This window comes from Chaetodon trifascialis, chromosome 4 (assembly GCF_039877785.1).
Source record: "Chaetodon trifascialis isolate fChaTrf1 chromosome 4, fChaTrf1.hap1, whole genome shotgun sequence".
Classification (NCBI taxonomy): domain Eukaryota; kingdom Metazoa; phylum Chordata; class Actinopteri; order Chaetodontiformes; family Chaetodontidae; genus Chaetodon; species Chaetodon trifascialis.
In genome coordinates this window covers 24,225,182-24,241,846 of record NC_092059.1, presented here as the reverse complement: position 1 = coordinate 24,241,846, position 16,665 = coordinate 24,225,182, and the positions used below count along the sequence as shown (strand labels likewise).

The window sequence follows — 16,665 nt, the reverse complement described above, 5'->3', positions numbered from 1 at the left end:
CCTAACGTTAGAAAAAATATAATAGTAAGCTTCAGGGAAAACAAGCAGATGCTCTAAATCACACAGTCAAAGCCACAGATTCAATGATTGGTCAATTTTTAATTCAACTTTGAGTATCTTTGGGTGTTTGACGGTTGACAGCACGTAACAAGACGTGTGAAGACGCCATGTTGGCATCTGGGAAATTATGATGGACGTTTTGTACTACTTTATGATGTTTAATAAACCAAAAAAAAAAAAAAAAAAATACATCAGCTTAATGAGCATACTAATCCACGAAGTAAATAATCACTAGCCCTAATTATTAAAAATAATGTAATAATAACAAACTTTATTTGCATGCCACTGTTCATTCAGGAATTACAGTTCAAAGTGCTTTTCAAGGCAGAAATCACACGCACCAGGTGAGTGCTTTACGTCTGCTCACCAGCTTCCTGAGCAAAAACCTGCCTTGCTGTTGCTGTTTGTTACAAAAAAAAAATGGATGTGTAAAATATTCACACCTTTATGAGAGCAAAAAACACTTCTGAACCAGTCGAACAATGTCTGTAATGACCTGTTATCAGGTTCACTTCTCAGTGAAAAATGACACACAGAACCAGTCGGGTCAAATATTTAAACAATGATGGAAAAATCCAAAGGCTGCCTTTAGCCATCGCATTAGTGGGTTAAATCACTTCATAGCTTAGATATTGTAAAATGTCACAGCAGCTGAGAGTCTGAAGTTTCTTCAGAAAGACTGGAGCACATGCAGTCAAACCCCTGGAGCAGTGGGAGTGCTTGCTGTGGGATTTCCTCCCGGTGAAGTAAGAGCTTACGGGATCAGGAAATCCCAAATTCAGAGTCTTCCCGACTTCTGATGACTCCCCTGAGAGGAATGTTCCCCGACTTCTAAACTCTGGCGCTCATGATTCAAGTCTCCAGTGCAGATTCACCTTCGAAACAAAACGAAAACAACCATGACAAGTCTGAGGCAAGGAGGCAAAACCAAACGACAGTCGCCTACAGCAATCTCCCATGATGCACTTGATTATACTCAGGTCCGTTAAGGCTACGTCTCATCAATATAAAAATATTGAAATGAGGATCAGAGGTGATAACAGATGATGGTTATTATTAGAACCTTTAGAACCCTGTCCATCAAAACGATGGACAATGAGAAAGTCAAATGCAACCTCTGCACAGAACCACTACTGGATGGGGTCAATGAGGAGGATTTAACTCAGGGAATGAATAACCTTTGCAATTCAGAATGAAGGACGCCTTCATTCAAAGTACCATTCACCTGGAGAGGAAATGGCAGAGCGACATTCAGCAAGAGCAAAACGTGATACCAAGTGTGCAACTGAAAAACCCTCCAACAGTTTAGTGAGCGTTACACTCCTCTACCTGAAGACACCTCAACTCATGGTTTATAATGCGATTAGGGGAGGCAGGAGGGGTGTGTGTGTGTGTGTGTGTGTGTGTGTGTGTGTGTGTGTGTGTGTGAGGCAGACATCAGATACAGACTGAAGCATGAATAACTTTCCTCTGACCCAACATGACGGTGTTATGTCTGCAGCGTTATTCCTCAGAGAGTGATTCAGTCTGTTACTCAGATGTGTTTAACAGACAGAGCTGCTCCGTCTGCACGCTGTCGCGGCGGCGAGCGAGGACCATGTGTCTGGAGAGCGGCGGCCAACTTCGCCAAACTTTTAATAAACTTGGTCTGGCTGAGCTCCCGTTTGTTTTTCAGCCAGTTGACTCGTAGCTACGGGTATATTTCACAATAAATGTCGGTTCTCCAAAGACACCTTTTCTGCTGGAACAGCAGTGGATGACACCACTTTCCACTGAGCTTTACAGCACGCTAGTCTGCAGCTACTTTCTACATGCCATTTAAAACTTGATTTCCATTATCAAACCAAAAAAATACCCATCGCCCAGAGTTCTCATTTCTGTCCTTGATGTGGTTGCCTCGGAGTATTCAACGGCGGCATAGATAGCTGATAAAAGACAGTTTGGAGGTCTTTCTTTATGCAAGACATCTCTGTTGAGACGCACGTGTATTGATCTAGGTTGATTAATTGTACAGGCATTGAGCTTTTTCACATCAATCAAACTGAGGCAAGCTAAAGGGTCAGTTCACCCCAAAATCAAAACCATTCCTTCCTCTTACCTGTGGTGCTATTTGCTGCGAGCTAATGTCACATCGCGCCATGTCACAAGCACAAGCCTCTCGTCTGTGAGTAGATGCACAGTGATACGGCTGGTGGGTGTAGTTTGGTGGGAAATAAAATAGTTCCTACATGAAACTGCTCACATCGAGGTCTGTGGATTATCTGGAGTAACTGGCCGTGACTTCTGTACAGAGACATTGCCGCTGTGCAACACGAGGCGACTGCCGTCTGGTTCCATTATGTTCCAGAGATGGCAGACATCTCTACAGCTGGTATCCTCACAAAGCAGATATGCGAGCCAAAGGACAAAATAAACAAAAACATAGATGTTTACATACTAATGATCGTCACTTAAAAGCTACCACTGTCATTATCATCTTTCTACCTAATTTGTTCTCATCTTTAATTCTATATTTTCTCATTTTTGAGAATTTATTATAAATAAGAATGCCATTATAAACTCCTGATAAAGTCATAACAGGAGAGGGATATATGAGCTGTTATGTAAATAAAGCCACGACTACATTATGAGTGTAAACACTGCATGTGTGTACTTTACTGTGACAGTCAGCAGAGCATAATGTCTAAGTTAAAGGCACCAACAACCATGTAATCATACCTGATCGCAGCCATTACAGCTTGTTTGTGTTCATTTTCAGATGGATGAATTCAGTTGCTGATATTCAATTATTTGAAATTTCAAAACTTGCAAAAATTGAGAGTTGAATTGTCGTTATGATGAAACAGGCCTGTGTCACTGTCTCATCACACATACTGCTGAAACAACTACTCGTCAACTATTCCTCCTATGAACTGTTTAACCACTCCACTCATTTAGCAGTGAAAATACCAAACATCTGCTTTTACAGCTGTTAAAAAGTGTCAGGATTCTTCTTTTTGCCTTTTTCCTTTTTTAATGTCCCTTTAAATAAATGACCTTTGTAAAGTCAGTTGGAAAACGGCCATGCTTATAACAGTCTCACATGGACTGGAGTTATCTAGTCATTATTTTTGACATTTCACAGACGTGCTGTATCATTCCGGATTTAAAAGATTCTGTCATGATAAAGTACCCCAATTTATCAGGTATTTATGTGATTCATTGGATCAGTTATTGTATCTATCAACTGTTTCATCATCTGAATTTCCAGATAATTTACAGTTTCAATATCTGAAACTATCCATCAAATAATCAGTTTGTATCTCATGAGAGGATTTTATTCACGCTGCTCAAACCTAGAGTCGACTGTTCACATGTATATGATCCTGACACTTCCTCTGATAGCAGAAGTGTTCACACGTGTTCACACTTGTGTGATTCTGTTCATGTGATTATGCTGCACTCATGTATCATTAAAAGGCTAATACACAGCCTCCAGCTCTGCACTCCAGACTTACCTACAGTGTACAATTCATGAAAAGCATTAAGACAGTATGAGGACACTTAAGTGTACATTGAGACCCAAATGAATGAACTTCCACTGTGTTCTTTCACCCCGGTGAACATGCGAAGGCCGCGGTCCACACTGTTCAGCCAGGCAGCTGAAGGGATGGACAAAGTATGTCTATTTCTCTTTTTTTCCCCACTCCAGCACCACCACTGTGCTCTTCTACCTCTCCCCAGACACATCTAATCTTCTCATCCCATGCTGCTCAATCTTCCTACGGTCAGTTAACCCAGCAAAGACAGATTAAAGAGAAATTAATCCCCTTAATTAACTGTAAGGGTCTCCTCTCTGTTAACCAGATAAGCTGCTACCAGATTTTGCCAGATGATGATATTAATAAATGTAATTTATAAGGGTCTTTATATTGCTCATGTTCATCTCAGTGTGGGCTTCATCTGACAGCAGGACAGCTGATAAGATGCTTTTATTGCTGCATTGGTGTTCTCCCATTCAAAGCTCACTCACTCCATTTCAGACGGTTTACACCATTTATCTGCAATTGTTTCACAGCCAAAACATGGAGAACAAATGAACCAGTGCTGACATGATTATTCAATCAATTGATGAGTTTGTCAAAAGAAAAGAACCGTGTTAGTCAATTCATCTTTTAAGTCATTAATCAAGCAGAGATGCCAAACAGCGCTCATTTGAGCTTCAGCACTTCTTCTAAAAAAGTGATTTGCATTTTGCACAACTCTGACTTTTACTGACTAAATTATTAATTGCTTCATCAAATAATTGCTGAAGAAAAAACTAACAGGGCTAATCAATAATGAAAATAACCACGAGCTGCAGCCTTAAGACAGAAAAAGGAACAATTCAGATGGACCTGATGAACCAGCAAACAAAACTTTTTACGCAACACATTTTTCTACTGGCAGGGGAGTTGCACCGAGTGAAGCTTCCATCTGCGATGAACTATGTTTCCCATTTATTTCTCAGAAGAGTAATTAATCATTCAAGAATAACATGCACAACACAAAGTGTGTGTGCGTGTGTGAGAGCGTGCGCAGAAGAGACTGTCAAAGTGCACCAGATCCTGCAGCACTGCATGTATTGCTCCACTGTAGGTGGCTATTTCCTGCTTTGCCATGTCATTAGTTTGTTATCAGCTACTGGCTTACAGGTGACTCACACACACAATGAACAATGACACCATACATCAACCAGGTTGCCGGGCAACCAGCATAGCTCTGACTGACTGAAGAAAGAGAGGCTGCTGGGAATTTCTGAAAAGAGCAGACACCGCGGGGAGCATTATTTTACCAAACGTTCTTTCCAAAACTCCGCAAGGCATCAAAAGTTACATGAAAGTGCCAACGAGAAACCAGACGAGTCTGTCCTTGCTTCATTGTCCCTGAAGTGTTTTTAAAATAGCGTGCAAAGATCGTGCCTGATGCAGCTCAAAGCAGTGTCAGTGTCTTTCTGAAGAAGTTAAAATCAAGTTTGTGTTGCTGCGCTAAACTTCTGCCAAGACTGAACTGAACATTTTTCCTGAGTCCAAACGTTTACACCCACTTCTTGAAGCGACTGACTGAGTGTGCTGAGGTGTGGGAAGGCTTTCCATTGGTCTGGGAATCTGTCTCTTGGGAAAAAAGGTGTGTGGATGGAAAAACGGTCAGGTTTGTCTGCGTGTAATGCGGGCTACAGATGCACCTGTATATTCCCGCTCATTCAACAGGTGGAGTAGCCTCTGATCTGTGCCTTTGCGATGCTTTGTCAACAAAAACTCTTCCCCAGCACTTTCTGTAACAGCTTCACGGCAAAAACATCGAGAAGTTTACAGAGCGAAAACAATTCATTCTCTCACTAAAGTCTCTTTCTGTCACTTTAGTACTGTATAAATAAAGACCATGACACAGACATCTATCTTGAATAGGACCAAACGTTGTGGGAACTTCAGGAAAATGTAATCATTTGTATGAATCATGGCAACACAGTAATAAAATAAAAGTGGAATCCATGAGTCAGATTCTGGATCAGGATTTGTTTTAAAAACTACATGAAATTCGACCTAATAGTCAGAACTTTGTGTGAGCACGAAATAACCAACGTGAAAACCATCTGATGTAAAACAGCTATACTCCTCCTGTCAAATGGCTGTTTATTTACCAAAACAAGCTTGTTCCCTCATTATGGTTTCATTTTCTCTCATTTCTCTTCAGTCAGCATTCAGGTTAGGTTGCTTTGGCTTACTTGTGGCCCAAGTAAAACAAACGCTTTCAGAGTCGCTCCAGCGATCCCATGCTTTCCAGTGTGACCTCCCTTCCAAGTGAGATACCTGTGGTTTCCCTCCATTGTGATGTCCAACCAGTGTCAAACCATTTTCACACTGAAGGAGCCGAGCCAAAGCCTGTTTGCCTGCCAACAACAACAGCTGCCATGGCAGCACACTGGGAGGTCCACATTATAGGAGCGGGTCACTTCACTGACAAGAGCAATAAGAACAGTCTGCACCTTATGCTCAGCTGTTTGTAAGCACATGCATATGAGAGGAGAGTGGGTGTCCCGTCGCAAAGACCTTCATCACATAACAACATGCAGATAAGGACTGCACTCAGACAGCTGCTGGTGTTGCTGACCCACAGTCAGTTTAATGGAAAATGGCAGTTATGTGAAAAAAGATGTCAAGTAAAGCCCTATTTTACTCTAAAAGGTTTGCTTTTAAATTCCTTTAAAATCATTAGGTAATAAAATACAACTAAGTGTGTGCTTGCCCGTGCATGTGTGAGCTCGTGTGTGTGGTTTTGAAAGAATCATTGATTAATCCCAGCACACCTACCAGTTCATCACCATAATCCTCAAATACCTCTCCATACCAGTGGCACAACCTATATTAGGTTGCTGAGCCAACTGGCAGAGGCACTGATTAAGATTAAGTCTGCTTTCTGGAGCTGAAAAAGCTGTAAATCTTAGGTTTACACAGCAAAGGGGGGGGGGGATCACACTCCAGTGCACTGCTTCAAAGGAAACTTCAAAACAGTGATGGAGCACATGGGAGAGCAAACCTCAGCCAGCCAAGTCCTCCACAGCACAAAGTCTACAAATCTAAACTCCAAGGTGCATTCATACAGCTTACACAATGAGTCTAAATGATAACACTGTAGTTAGTGTGTCTAATTATCTGTTACACACGAGACGTTGTGCCTCATTATGGTAATTTGTCATTATCTGGGGCTTCAATGGGAAAGCACACCAAGTAGTCCAACCATTCTTCAAACCATCAAGACGTGCATTTAGAATAAAATAACAGATATTTCGCAATTCAATTGGATCATTTTCTCTACCAGGGCTAGTGGCCAAACTTCCCCAAAGCAAAACCACATTTTCACAATGATGGTTTTCTCTTCAATTCGGCATCAGAAATACAAACCACACCACAAGCACTTCAGTAATGTTTCACTTCACATAACTCGGTCGACTTACATCCCCGCGGTCTTCCATCAAAATGAGCCGTCAGCCCCACCAGGAGAGACAGTACACCCAGTCAAAAAGTTGAAGCTTTCCTGGTAGAAATTGCTGTTTGGTCAAGCATGCATATGCCGAACATCACAGTGGACCACAGTTCATCCTAAAACACCTCACGTCGTATTCTACCGGATATGCTCATTGGCTTCTAAGCGAGAACGTGAAAACCTGCGAGAATTCAAACGGAGTTCTGTCCGCGTTCCACTCACCCGAATCCTCCTCATCGCAGCCACTATCTCCACTCGGCTGCTCGGCCGCGTCACATCCAGACTGCCGATGTACTGTCAGGAAGACAGAAGACAACACATTCATGAAACAGTAGCTGGTGCTCATTTGATTTTTTATTTGTTGAATCAGTTCAAGTGTCCAATTCAACTTCATCCTCTCAACTAGCTGACAACTTGCGTTTCTAGCTAGCCAAACTTCTCAGGATTAGGTTTCAGTCCCAAACAAGTCGCATGCCGTCATTTCACTTTATCTTGACCAGGGTCGAGTAAAAAGCCTTTACAGGGAAGTACAGTGTAAATGCCCGCTTGGACACCTTGGCTGACGAAGACAACAGTGGAAAACGTAACCTGGACGTTAACAGCCACCTATGCCCACTTCCCAGCTGCTGGTTAATTTACCTTTGCCTCGAAGTTGATCCCATGCTGGAAGGCTTCCTCGTTGTGCAACGGGATCCTCAAATCATGTCCATCATCAACGAGGTTATACTTTGTTTTTGCGGGCATTTTCAAAGTATTTCCTACTCCACGGTGTCAGAGAAACCACGGGAATATCAACGGGAAAAGAAGCGGGTCGGTTTAAAAGTGGCGAGTAATCCAAGAAAAACAATCCCAAATCCGGTTAGTACATGTTCTCCATCGCAGCGAACCGTCCCGACATTGCAACGCTGTTTCACCACCTTCAACAGCGGCCAAGTGGCGGCAACTACTTGGGCGACCTGCTGCCCCGCTAACATTCACCGGAACAGCTTTAACGACACGCGCAGGCCACCAGAAACAGCGACACGCGGAGCCAGATGCGTTTTCCCGACTTTTCCAGTGGTGAGTGTGGAAGTTAGCTGGGTCCTGCCTCCTGCCCTGGACTCTCCCCCCGCATGGAGGGAGGGTGTGATTGGAGGAGTTCGGGGATCCCGCCTGCTGTCATTGGAGCAGAGGCAGTGTAGCTCCGTGGAGGAGGGGCTTACAGTCCGGTACCTGCCTTCTCTCTCCACACACACACACACACACACACACACACACACACACACACACACACACACACACACACACACTACTCATGGAACTAACCTGAATGTAACTCAAGCAAACTAAGGAGGGTGTCGGCTCCGGTGTTTTCATATTTCTGTTCCGTAAACGTTGGCTTCGTTATCAACAGAGGCGATGCATTAACCTGCAAAGTTTTTTTTTAACCATGATATGCACAAAAACCTTTTGGCATATACAAGAGGAATGGCTTCATCTGACTGAAGAAAACACAGTAGGCTAGGCCTATATCAAATGGTAATTGACACCTTGAGAATGAAAGTCTGATCCAATGTGATGAGAATAAGAAAATGCTGGTTGTACAGATGAGGCCGATGTGACGGCCGAAACACAAACCTCTGCCTTGAATAAAATAAATAGGGCAAGACTACCAACTAGTGGCCATGTGGAGATATAAAAGTTGAAAATCTAAGAAAAAGTAGTATGATTTTTGTCTTTGTTTCTCTTTCTGTGGCACATACCGTACATATAAAATGAACCCTGAATTCAATAAAAAGTTTGTACAGTTTTCCTATGAATGACTTGTTATTCATAAGTAGACAAAATGTGCTACACAGGCAGCATCTAACCCTTTGAAATATTATCTAATCATTTTTTGATCCCATTATCTATTTAAACCCTTTAATATAAACTTCAAATTCCTTAAAATTTGAAGTTAATCACCCATGTTTCTCTTTTTCATCATTACATCAGTACACAGCCTTGACATTGGACATGCCGCTTTAATAATTAAACACATAAGGACAGAAATCTAAAATCTAAAGCTTCACTTCGATCTTGTAAAAATTAAATGGCTTTTTTAAAACCTTAATCCAAATATAAAAAGTTGAAGTGGCTTTCAGGCAAAAATCAAGGACTTCTATTCATTACTGTACTGTAAGGCAAAATAACAAAAAGATCCCATAGGTTAACAGGTTCAAATCACAACATATTTAAGAATTTAAGATGCTGGGTAATGCTATGAAAAGCAGCTGTAGTCTAAAATATCAATAATATTAACAGTCTAAACACAATCTGGTAAAAACAATGCAGTTGATGTTGCCAAATTAGGACATGTATAATGATAATATGCCGGTGTCGTTGTTGTTGTCCCCATGCCTTCGGTGCTTGCTGCCCCCTATCTCGAGGAAAGGGGCCTTTCTGTGTGGAGTTTGCATGTTCTCCCCGTGTTCACCTGGGGGATCCTCCGTAAAATGAAACCCCCCTCTAAAAAACATGCATGAAGATCACCACCTGACCAATGGTCACGAAAAAGAAACCGGGTCCCCGGGCGCCGGTCGGCTGGCAGCCCACCACTCCTGGTCTGCCGCAGAGGAACGACTACCAGGACGACAAAAGCGGAGGAAGAATTTCATCAATGCATGGCGTGTGTGTAGCATGTTCTATGTTGTGTGTGACAAATAAAGGGATGTCTTTCTGTCTTTCTGCAAAGATCCTTCACACTGAGCCTCTTCCACTCATTCTCTTGTAGCATCTGGAGTGATATGTGGTCAGTAGACGCACAGCAGAGCTGTGTTCATGTTTAATGCAGGTGTCATGTTGTATAATGCACAGACCATCTGTGTCATCCTGGGAGTAAACATGCAGCACTCCCCTAAAGGTGGGAGAGGCAGGGAGAGAAAGGGAAGTGGGGCAGAAGTAATTCACATTCTCACCACCTCTTTGGAAATATGTAAAGTGCCGCTGCTAATGGTGTCCTGAGGGCTCATACAGTAACAGGATGATGTCGCATACTCGACTCACTCTGGATGTTAAGGGTTCAAAAATGGCATCTGCTGCCACATTTTGTCACATACCATTCGGCCCTCCCTCTCAATTTGTGTCCTGTCTCACCGTAAATGGTCAAATTAAAATGTGGTCATCATTCATCGAAATGAAACGCTTTTAATTTCAAGCTTGAAATACCCAGGCCTGAAGTTTTCAAGCACATATTGACCCTGAGGCCCACACAGCACTCACACTATTGCATCATTTTATTCCTCTTGCATTATTATTATGAAGGATATCTCCATAAAAACTGCTGTGCAACACCATTTTTCTTTAAAAGTCCCCAAGGTCACGGCCACCTTGTTCTCGTGACAGCAAAACAGTGAGATTGCAGACAAGAACAGCTGCTGTCTCTGCGCGAGGAATAATAGCTGAATACAACTCGTTCCCCTCTGAGGGACCCCATGTGGCTCTTAAGGCTCTTTAAAAGGATAGAGAGCAACCTAATCCCTGCCAGGACTTCAAATACATGTTGATCTGTTGATTAGGGCATTGGCTTTTAAAGCATATGCTCCCAACATGAATTAGGTTTTGGAGATCAGTGCACAATAACAGCATGGTTCCACTTAAAAGCCAAAAGGCATCATGTAAGAGTTTCACAGCCACATAGCAAAAAAAGGTCTGCATTACTGTAGGCTCCTTCTGCAGAGGGTGAGTTATAGTACAAAATGTGGTAGACCGCTGCCTGCTAGTATGTCATGAAGTCAAGGAAGGCCTTTATTTCTACACAATAGCAGTAATCCTACTTGAGACAGCAGGTGTTACATGTGGCCGATGAGTCAGGTGTAATAATGTGTTTGCCCTCAGGATATGGTAAAACTGTAATTGTTTGAGGCAAACCGAGTTAGGCCTAACAATGGTAATCTGTCGAGAGTGTACGCCGCCTCTTGCTCAGTGCATGCTGGGATAGACTGAATGGAACATGTGGTTTAGAAAATGAACAGGTTGTTGCAGTTTTAAAGCTGCCTTTTCAATGAGCATAATCCCAAAATTCGTAACATCGTCCACAAACCCTCATATTTGGTGTGGCAGGCTCACAAAACGCTATCATTTAAAGTAAAACATTTGTTGCGATTATAGCATTATTTTTTTTTCTTTTTTCTTTTTTTTTTTGCAGAAAAACATCTGCAGTTCTATGTGTTATTTTCACCCCATTCATCCAGCGCAGTTATACTGTATGCACTTACACAACATGGTTCCACTGTGATCCATTGAGGTAACAGGGAAGATGCTGAGGTCAGAAAATTTCAAATCCAATAGGGGTTTTAAAAAATTCATAGTGCTCCTGAAAATGGCAACATGCGAGATGCACCACATTTGTAATAATCCAAAGAATTGTATTCTCCCGTAACCACACAAAATTTAGGGGTGCTATCACAAAGAAATAAAGGAGTGTATTTTTGAATAGTTAAAGGTACCCGGTGGAGCTTCTTACCAGTGATACTGGCACAAAGCAATGCTTTCTTGAGTTTGTTTCTCATGCACACCCACAAGGATGCACACTCATGACAAATGAGCAGCAAGGTTACACATTCACTGTGTATCTTCTTGCAGTGTGAAAGTGCCACATTATCCCAATTAATGATAGTTTGAGAAGGTAGTATGTCAAGGATGTGTGAGCACAGACATGAAAGAAGACTGTTAAGCAAAGTAAACATACATGTTAATGATGCAAGCATTAACAGGATAGCCTTGAGGATACACACAATTGGGTAGGTGGGAAACACTTAATGTAAACATAAAAGTGTTTGTTTAAAAGAAAATTTCCCAAGAGGCATTTACATTGTGATAAAAAAATAACACAGGAAAGAGGAAGTAACATTCTCAGTTTGTTTCAGGTGGCTGAGACCTGAGCTCTGCGGGGATCACCACATACTTTAGATATTTTGTTTATTTATTTAGTTCTTTCCAGGACAACTGTCTTCACAGTGGGTCCAGCTTGGTTCATATGAGTCTATACGAAATTGCTCTAAGCTAGCATAGAATGTGAAAGGCTGTTTTCACACCCTTGCTCATTCACTCTAATGGACACTCAATAGTTATCATCTTGCGTTGACAGTTGTAGAATTGCACAACTGCAATTTTCACATGTATAAAATGTAGTGCATTGCATTGTGGGATATTTTAGGGGAACCATATAAGTGGATAAATTTACAGAATTCAGACACTCAAAAATAAGATGGCAGGTGGTGAATGTAGTGCAACATATTGTAGCTAAGGGGTGTTTTTGGATGTTTTCACATTAATCTGGCCATAGCTTAAAAGCCTGTCCTCAGTCCACACTGAGCTGCTATTTTTCACATCCAAAAACTGAACTTTTAAAATACGCTCTCTTGAGTGGGTTTATCTGAACACACCAGCCTCGTGATTCAGCATGAAACGAGGCTTTGGTTTTCTTTTGGTGCCAGCTCCATTCAGCGTTAGGTCAGTGTGTCAGCAGGAGCCCTGCAGCTTGGACACTCTCTCTCTCTGACATGTTTCTCAACAAACACACGCCGCCTGCACACACACATGCACACATCAGTGCCGACATACACACACACACAGAGTCCTACACATCTTGAGGGCTTCTTAAACTGAATTAATAATGGCGATTTTCACAGAATGTGGAGCACACAACAAGAAGAGAGGATCTTCTGCTCCGAGGAGAGTTTCAGTGAAGAACACAGACAAAAGGGAAGCAGTGGGACACATGATGACAACAATCATTTCTAAATGCGCCTGAAGCTGTGTTGCAATCTGGAATATTAATGGAACAGAGAAATTGCAGCTCACACTTGAGGGTAGATTACTACAGATATAATCTGTAATCTGCCTCTGATACACAGACAAAGACAACAAAATCCATTATCTGTGCACATACAAGGCTCTGACAACCCAGCATTAGTTAATTAATGTGCTTGGTCTGCTGCAGTTAAATGTCTGTGTTTGTTGAGGCATCAAAAGGAAAGCTGCATATGCATTCAAACTAGAAAATGTTCAGCGTAGTATTAATTCAAATACTTTCATTTGGTAATGTAATTAATACAGTGTTGAGATGTTTAATGAGTCTTTAGCTGGCTGAGATGTTTGGAAAAGAGGATCTCATATAGATGTTTGGTTAGATTAGGCTTACTCCAGACAGTGTATTAATAACCTTTTAGAAATCACTCATCTTATTGCAGTGTATATTTACACTGTTTTAATTCCTTGTTTGATATTAATTATTTGAAAGAGTTTGGAACACTTTTAGTCTGACTCATATATGGTCTACAGAACAGTTTAAAAGTTTATTATCCATCAGAATCCATCGTTATTGGTTGAGCCAAAATTGTTAAGATTAAGAGCCTACGTCATGCTAATGATAACTTGGTAGAAGATGCTCTCAGTAACATTGCTAATATCCTGATTTTTAGCATGTAGCATTTATTATGATCATAATTAGTTTAGCATGCTGACATTTGCTAACTCGCACCAAACACAAAGACATGTTAGACATGTTAAAAACTGCAACCAGATGAGAATGCTTTCGAAAAACTGGCAATCAACTGTTATTCTACACAATTTCATGGCAATGTAGACATTTGACTTAAAACCACACAATATGATGAGTTAGGAGTCTCTAAGGTCAATAGAATTTATCTTTGGGCACCATGAATAAACAATGTCCATCCCATGATTGTTGGTGTTATGGCTGAGAACCCAAGCATGACATACAGAGAAATGAGGAGACTGGAGTTATTATTATTATTCAAGAGAATAATTTACTGCAGGGGCAAAAGGGATGAGATACATGTAAGAGAGGAGTTGGGCAGGAGGGATGACTGGAAATGTGGAGGGTTGGTGGCTGGTTGTGTCAAGCAGGAGGAAAGCTGCGACTGAATTGAGCAGAGAGTCCAGACAGGGAGTAGCTGAACTGGGTGGGGGTCATGGCTGACGAGATAAAGGCTGATCACAGGGACCAGAGCAGAGCAGATGGAACTGCATGCAGAGGAGAAACAGGAAAAGGCACGAGGAAACAGGCAATGAACTACTGCCAATGAGGAGGCAGGAAACACAGATGACTGAACAGATACTAGGATCTGGCAGGGTGGATGTGGTAGGGCTGAGTCTTTGAAGGAGTCTTGATTACAGGATAGGACGTAGCTGCAGAGGCTCTGCCCACCACTCTCCACTCAGGCAATCACACACCACACCACACCACACCACACCACACCACACCACACCACACCACACCACACCACACCACAGGGAGAGACAGGGAGGGAGAGGGAGACTGCAGACTAGGCAGAGGTGGAGGGCGTGACAGTCTCTGTCAGGCACCACCTGGTGCACATCTGGGGCAGTCTGGGTGCTTGTAATGGAAATCATAGATGAGAGACAAGTTCAGGATTTGGCCGTGCTGATTCGAATTGCATCTCTCTGGGTGTTACCAACCGATGACAAAGTCCAAGGCGTTATGGAACTAAGAATGACTGGGGATTGGTGGAGGACGAGGAAAGCTGAGCGAGGCTTACTAAAGACTTGTAAAGGTAGAAAAATGATTGACTGTTTGTTGACATTCATGGAGGGCTCCCAGAACCATTTTTTGAGCATCCCAGTCATAGTGTCTTGGCCAGGCTTGGAATTACTCAGAGGATGACTATTTGGAGTGGCCTACAGGGAATAGATAGTTGCCTGTTTAAGCAAATGTCTCCTTATGGAGCACAGAGTCAGTTGTCTACCAAAATGACAAGCAGGATAAACTGGTCCAGACCCAAAGGTTCCACAGGGAAACTAATTCAGTCTTAATGTTGTTATTATGGGATTCACAGAAAACACCTTGGAGAGCCTTGTAGTTCCACTGACTCTCTCCAACAAGAGTCTGGAGCTCAATGGCAAGATCGGCAATGCTGCAGGACCTCTAACGGAGAGAGAGGACAAGTCTTGCTGCATCCTTACTATTGACAGGGTTGTCAAAAACTTTCCACATCTGAGAGAAGGCAGTATAGGAGAAGCATATCTTTGGGGCTGCTGCTCAAAAATCAGGGAACATTGTACCAGGAAGGCATGACAGAAAGCCAGATCACCATCATAGTGGTCCAGTGTGGATGAGAAGTGAGGGGCAGGGCTTGGAGCTGTGCTGGAGGAGCCTGAGAAGGTAACTGGTCTCAAATACCATTAATGTTTGCAGAAAGGTCTTTAAGGCAACCCATGATGTTGTTAAGAACCTGGTCATACTGTCCAATAAGGCTGTCTTGTTGGGTCAGGACTTGTTGGAGTCCCTCTGTGTCCACTGGGTTGGTTAGTGCCTTTGAGGACACGAGAGTTTAAATAAAGAGAATAATTAATTGCTGGGGCAAAAGGGATGGTGGCAGGAGGAAAGCTGGGACTGTGTTGGACATTGGATAGAGAGTACAGAGAGTGAGCAGCAGAGCCAGGTGGGGGTCCAGGGCTGACAAGAACAGGGGCTGGAGACAGGGAGTAGAGCAGAGCAGACAGAACTGCAGAGAGAGCAGAAACAGAATTGGGCACAGGACTGAGAATATAAACAACTAGAGTAGGGTGGAAACACAGACCGAAGAGAAGATATATATTTTAACACATACAAAAAAGTTGTCAAACAGAATTTTGTCCAACAGAGGTTGCCGTCAATTTTTTTCTTGAGACCTCATGATGGTCCTACCCCCAAGTCTGATAACCACTGAAACAGACTGCTAACCATCAGGAATTCAATTCAATATTCCTTTATTCGTCCCTTGAGGGGAAATTCCAAATTTCACAGCAGCATCAATAAGTGAATAGAATATTCAAAAAGACAACAAGTGCATGCAATTAACACAGTATATACAAAGTGGTGTAATAGAAAGAGAAAGAGAAACAACATCATCCTAAGAAAATGTACCGAAAATATTGCACAGGTTGTTGCCCAGGTGCACAGATTGTCTCACATGTTCATGTTCAGTTCAGTTATTGCACAGATTGTAATACAAATTATTGTACTCCCTACTTGGAGCAGTTTCTGTTGTAAAGTCTGACAGATGCAGGAAGGAATGACCTGCGATACCGCTCCTTCAAGTAAAATCTCCAAACTTCTTCCATCAAAATGCGCTTGTCATGACTCATTGTTGCAGATTAACGCTGCCGGGTTGTGAAGTGAAAACCAGGTGTACGGGTGACACCATGTGGACACATTATGTAATGCAGAATACTTCAACTGACCATAGAAATCTATTTATCTAATTTTGTAAAGGAAATTCACATAAGAAAGAAAAAATAATTGCATAATTCAATCTCATACATGTAGTTTGTAGTTTGAATGTCTTCCACAATTAAGATTAGTGAAACTGTCTGACAAAAGCATGTGGGAAACTGCACAATATTGATCAGGCTGCGCTTCCATACGATTTGAATTAATTCACATCATAATCTATCCTCTTTCTAGACTGGTTTGTCTTACTATTTTTACAATATCAATATTGCATATTATACATTCATTTCACTCCATCCAGAAAACATAATGCGAGTTGCACTAATGTATATTTTCACACAACTGCTTATCTCTTTAACTGCTTTATCGTGATTTAATTAAAACAT

General features: G+C 42.0%; 1 protein-coding gene across 2 annotated transcripts in view; it reads right to left on the bottom strand.

Annotated features, from left to right (window-relative positions):
* The window catches only part of nos1apa (nitric oxide synthase 1 (neuronal) adaptor protein a), a 149,228-nt gene extending 141,062 nt beyond the window's left edge, over positions 1-8,166 (bottom strand). For both annotated transcript variants that reach the window (XM_070961514.1, XM_070961515.1), the window contains exons 1-2: positions 7,702-8,166; positions 7,285-7,356 (exon numbers count right to left, since the gene is read on the bottom strand). In XM_070961514.1, coding sequence (XP_070817615.1) covers positions 7,285-7,356; positions 7,702-7,806 — 177 coding nt within the window. In that variant the 5' untranslated portion in view covers positions 7,807-8,166. The remainder of the gene's footprint in view (positions 1-7,284; positions 7,357-7,701) is intronic.
* Between the last annotated feature and the right edge of the window lie 8,499 nt (positions 8,167-16,665).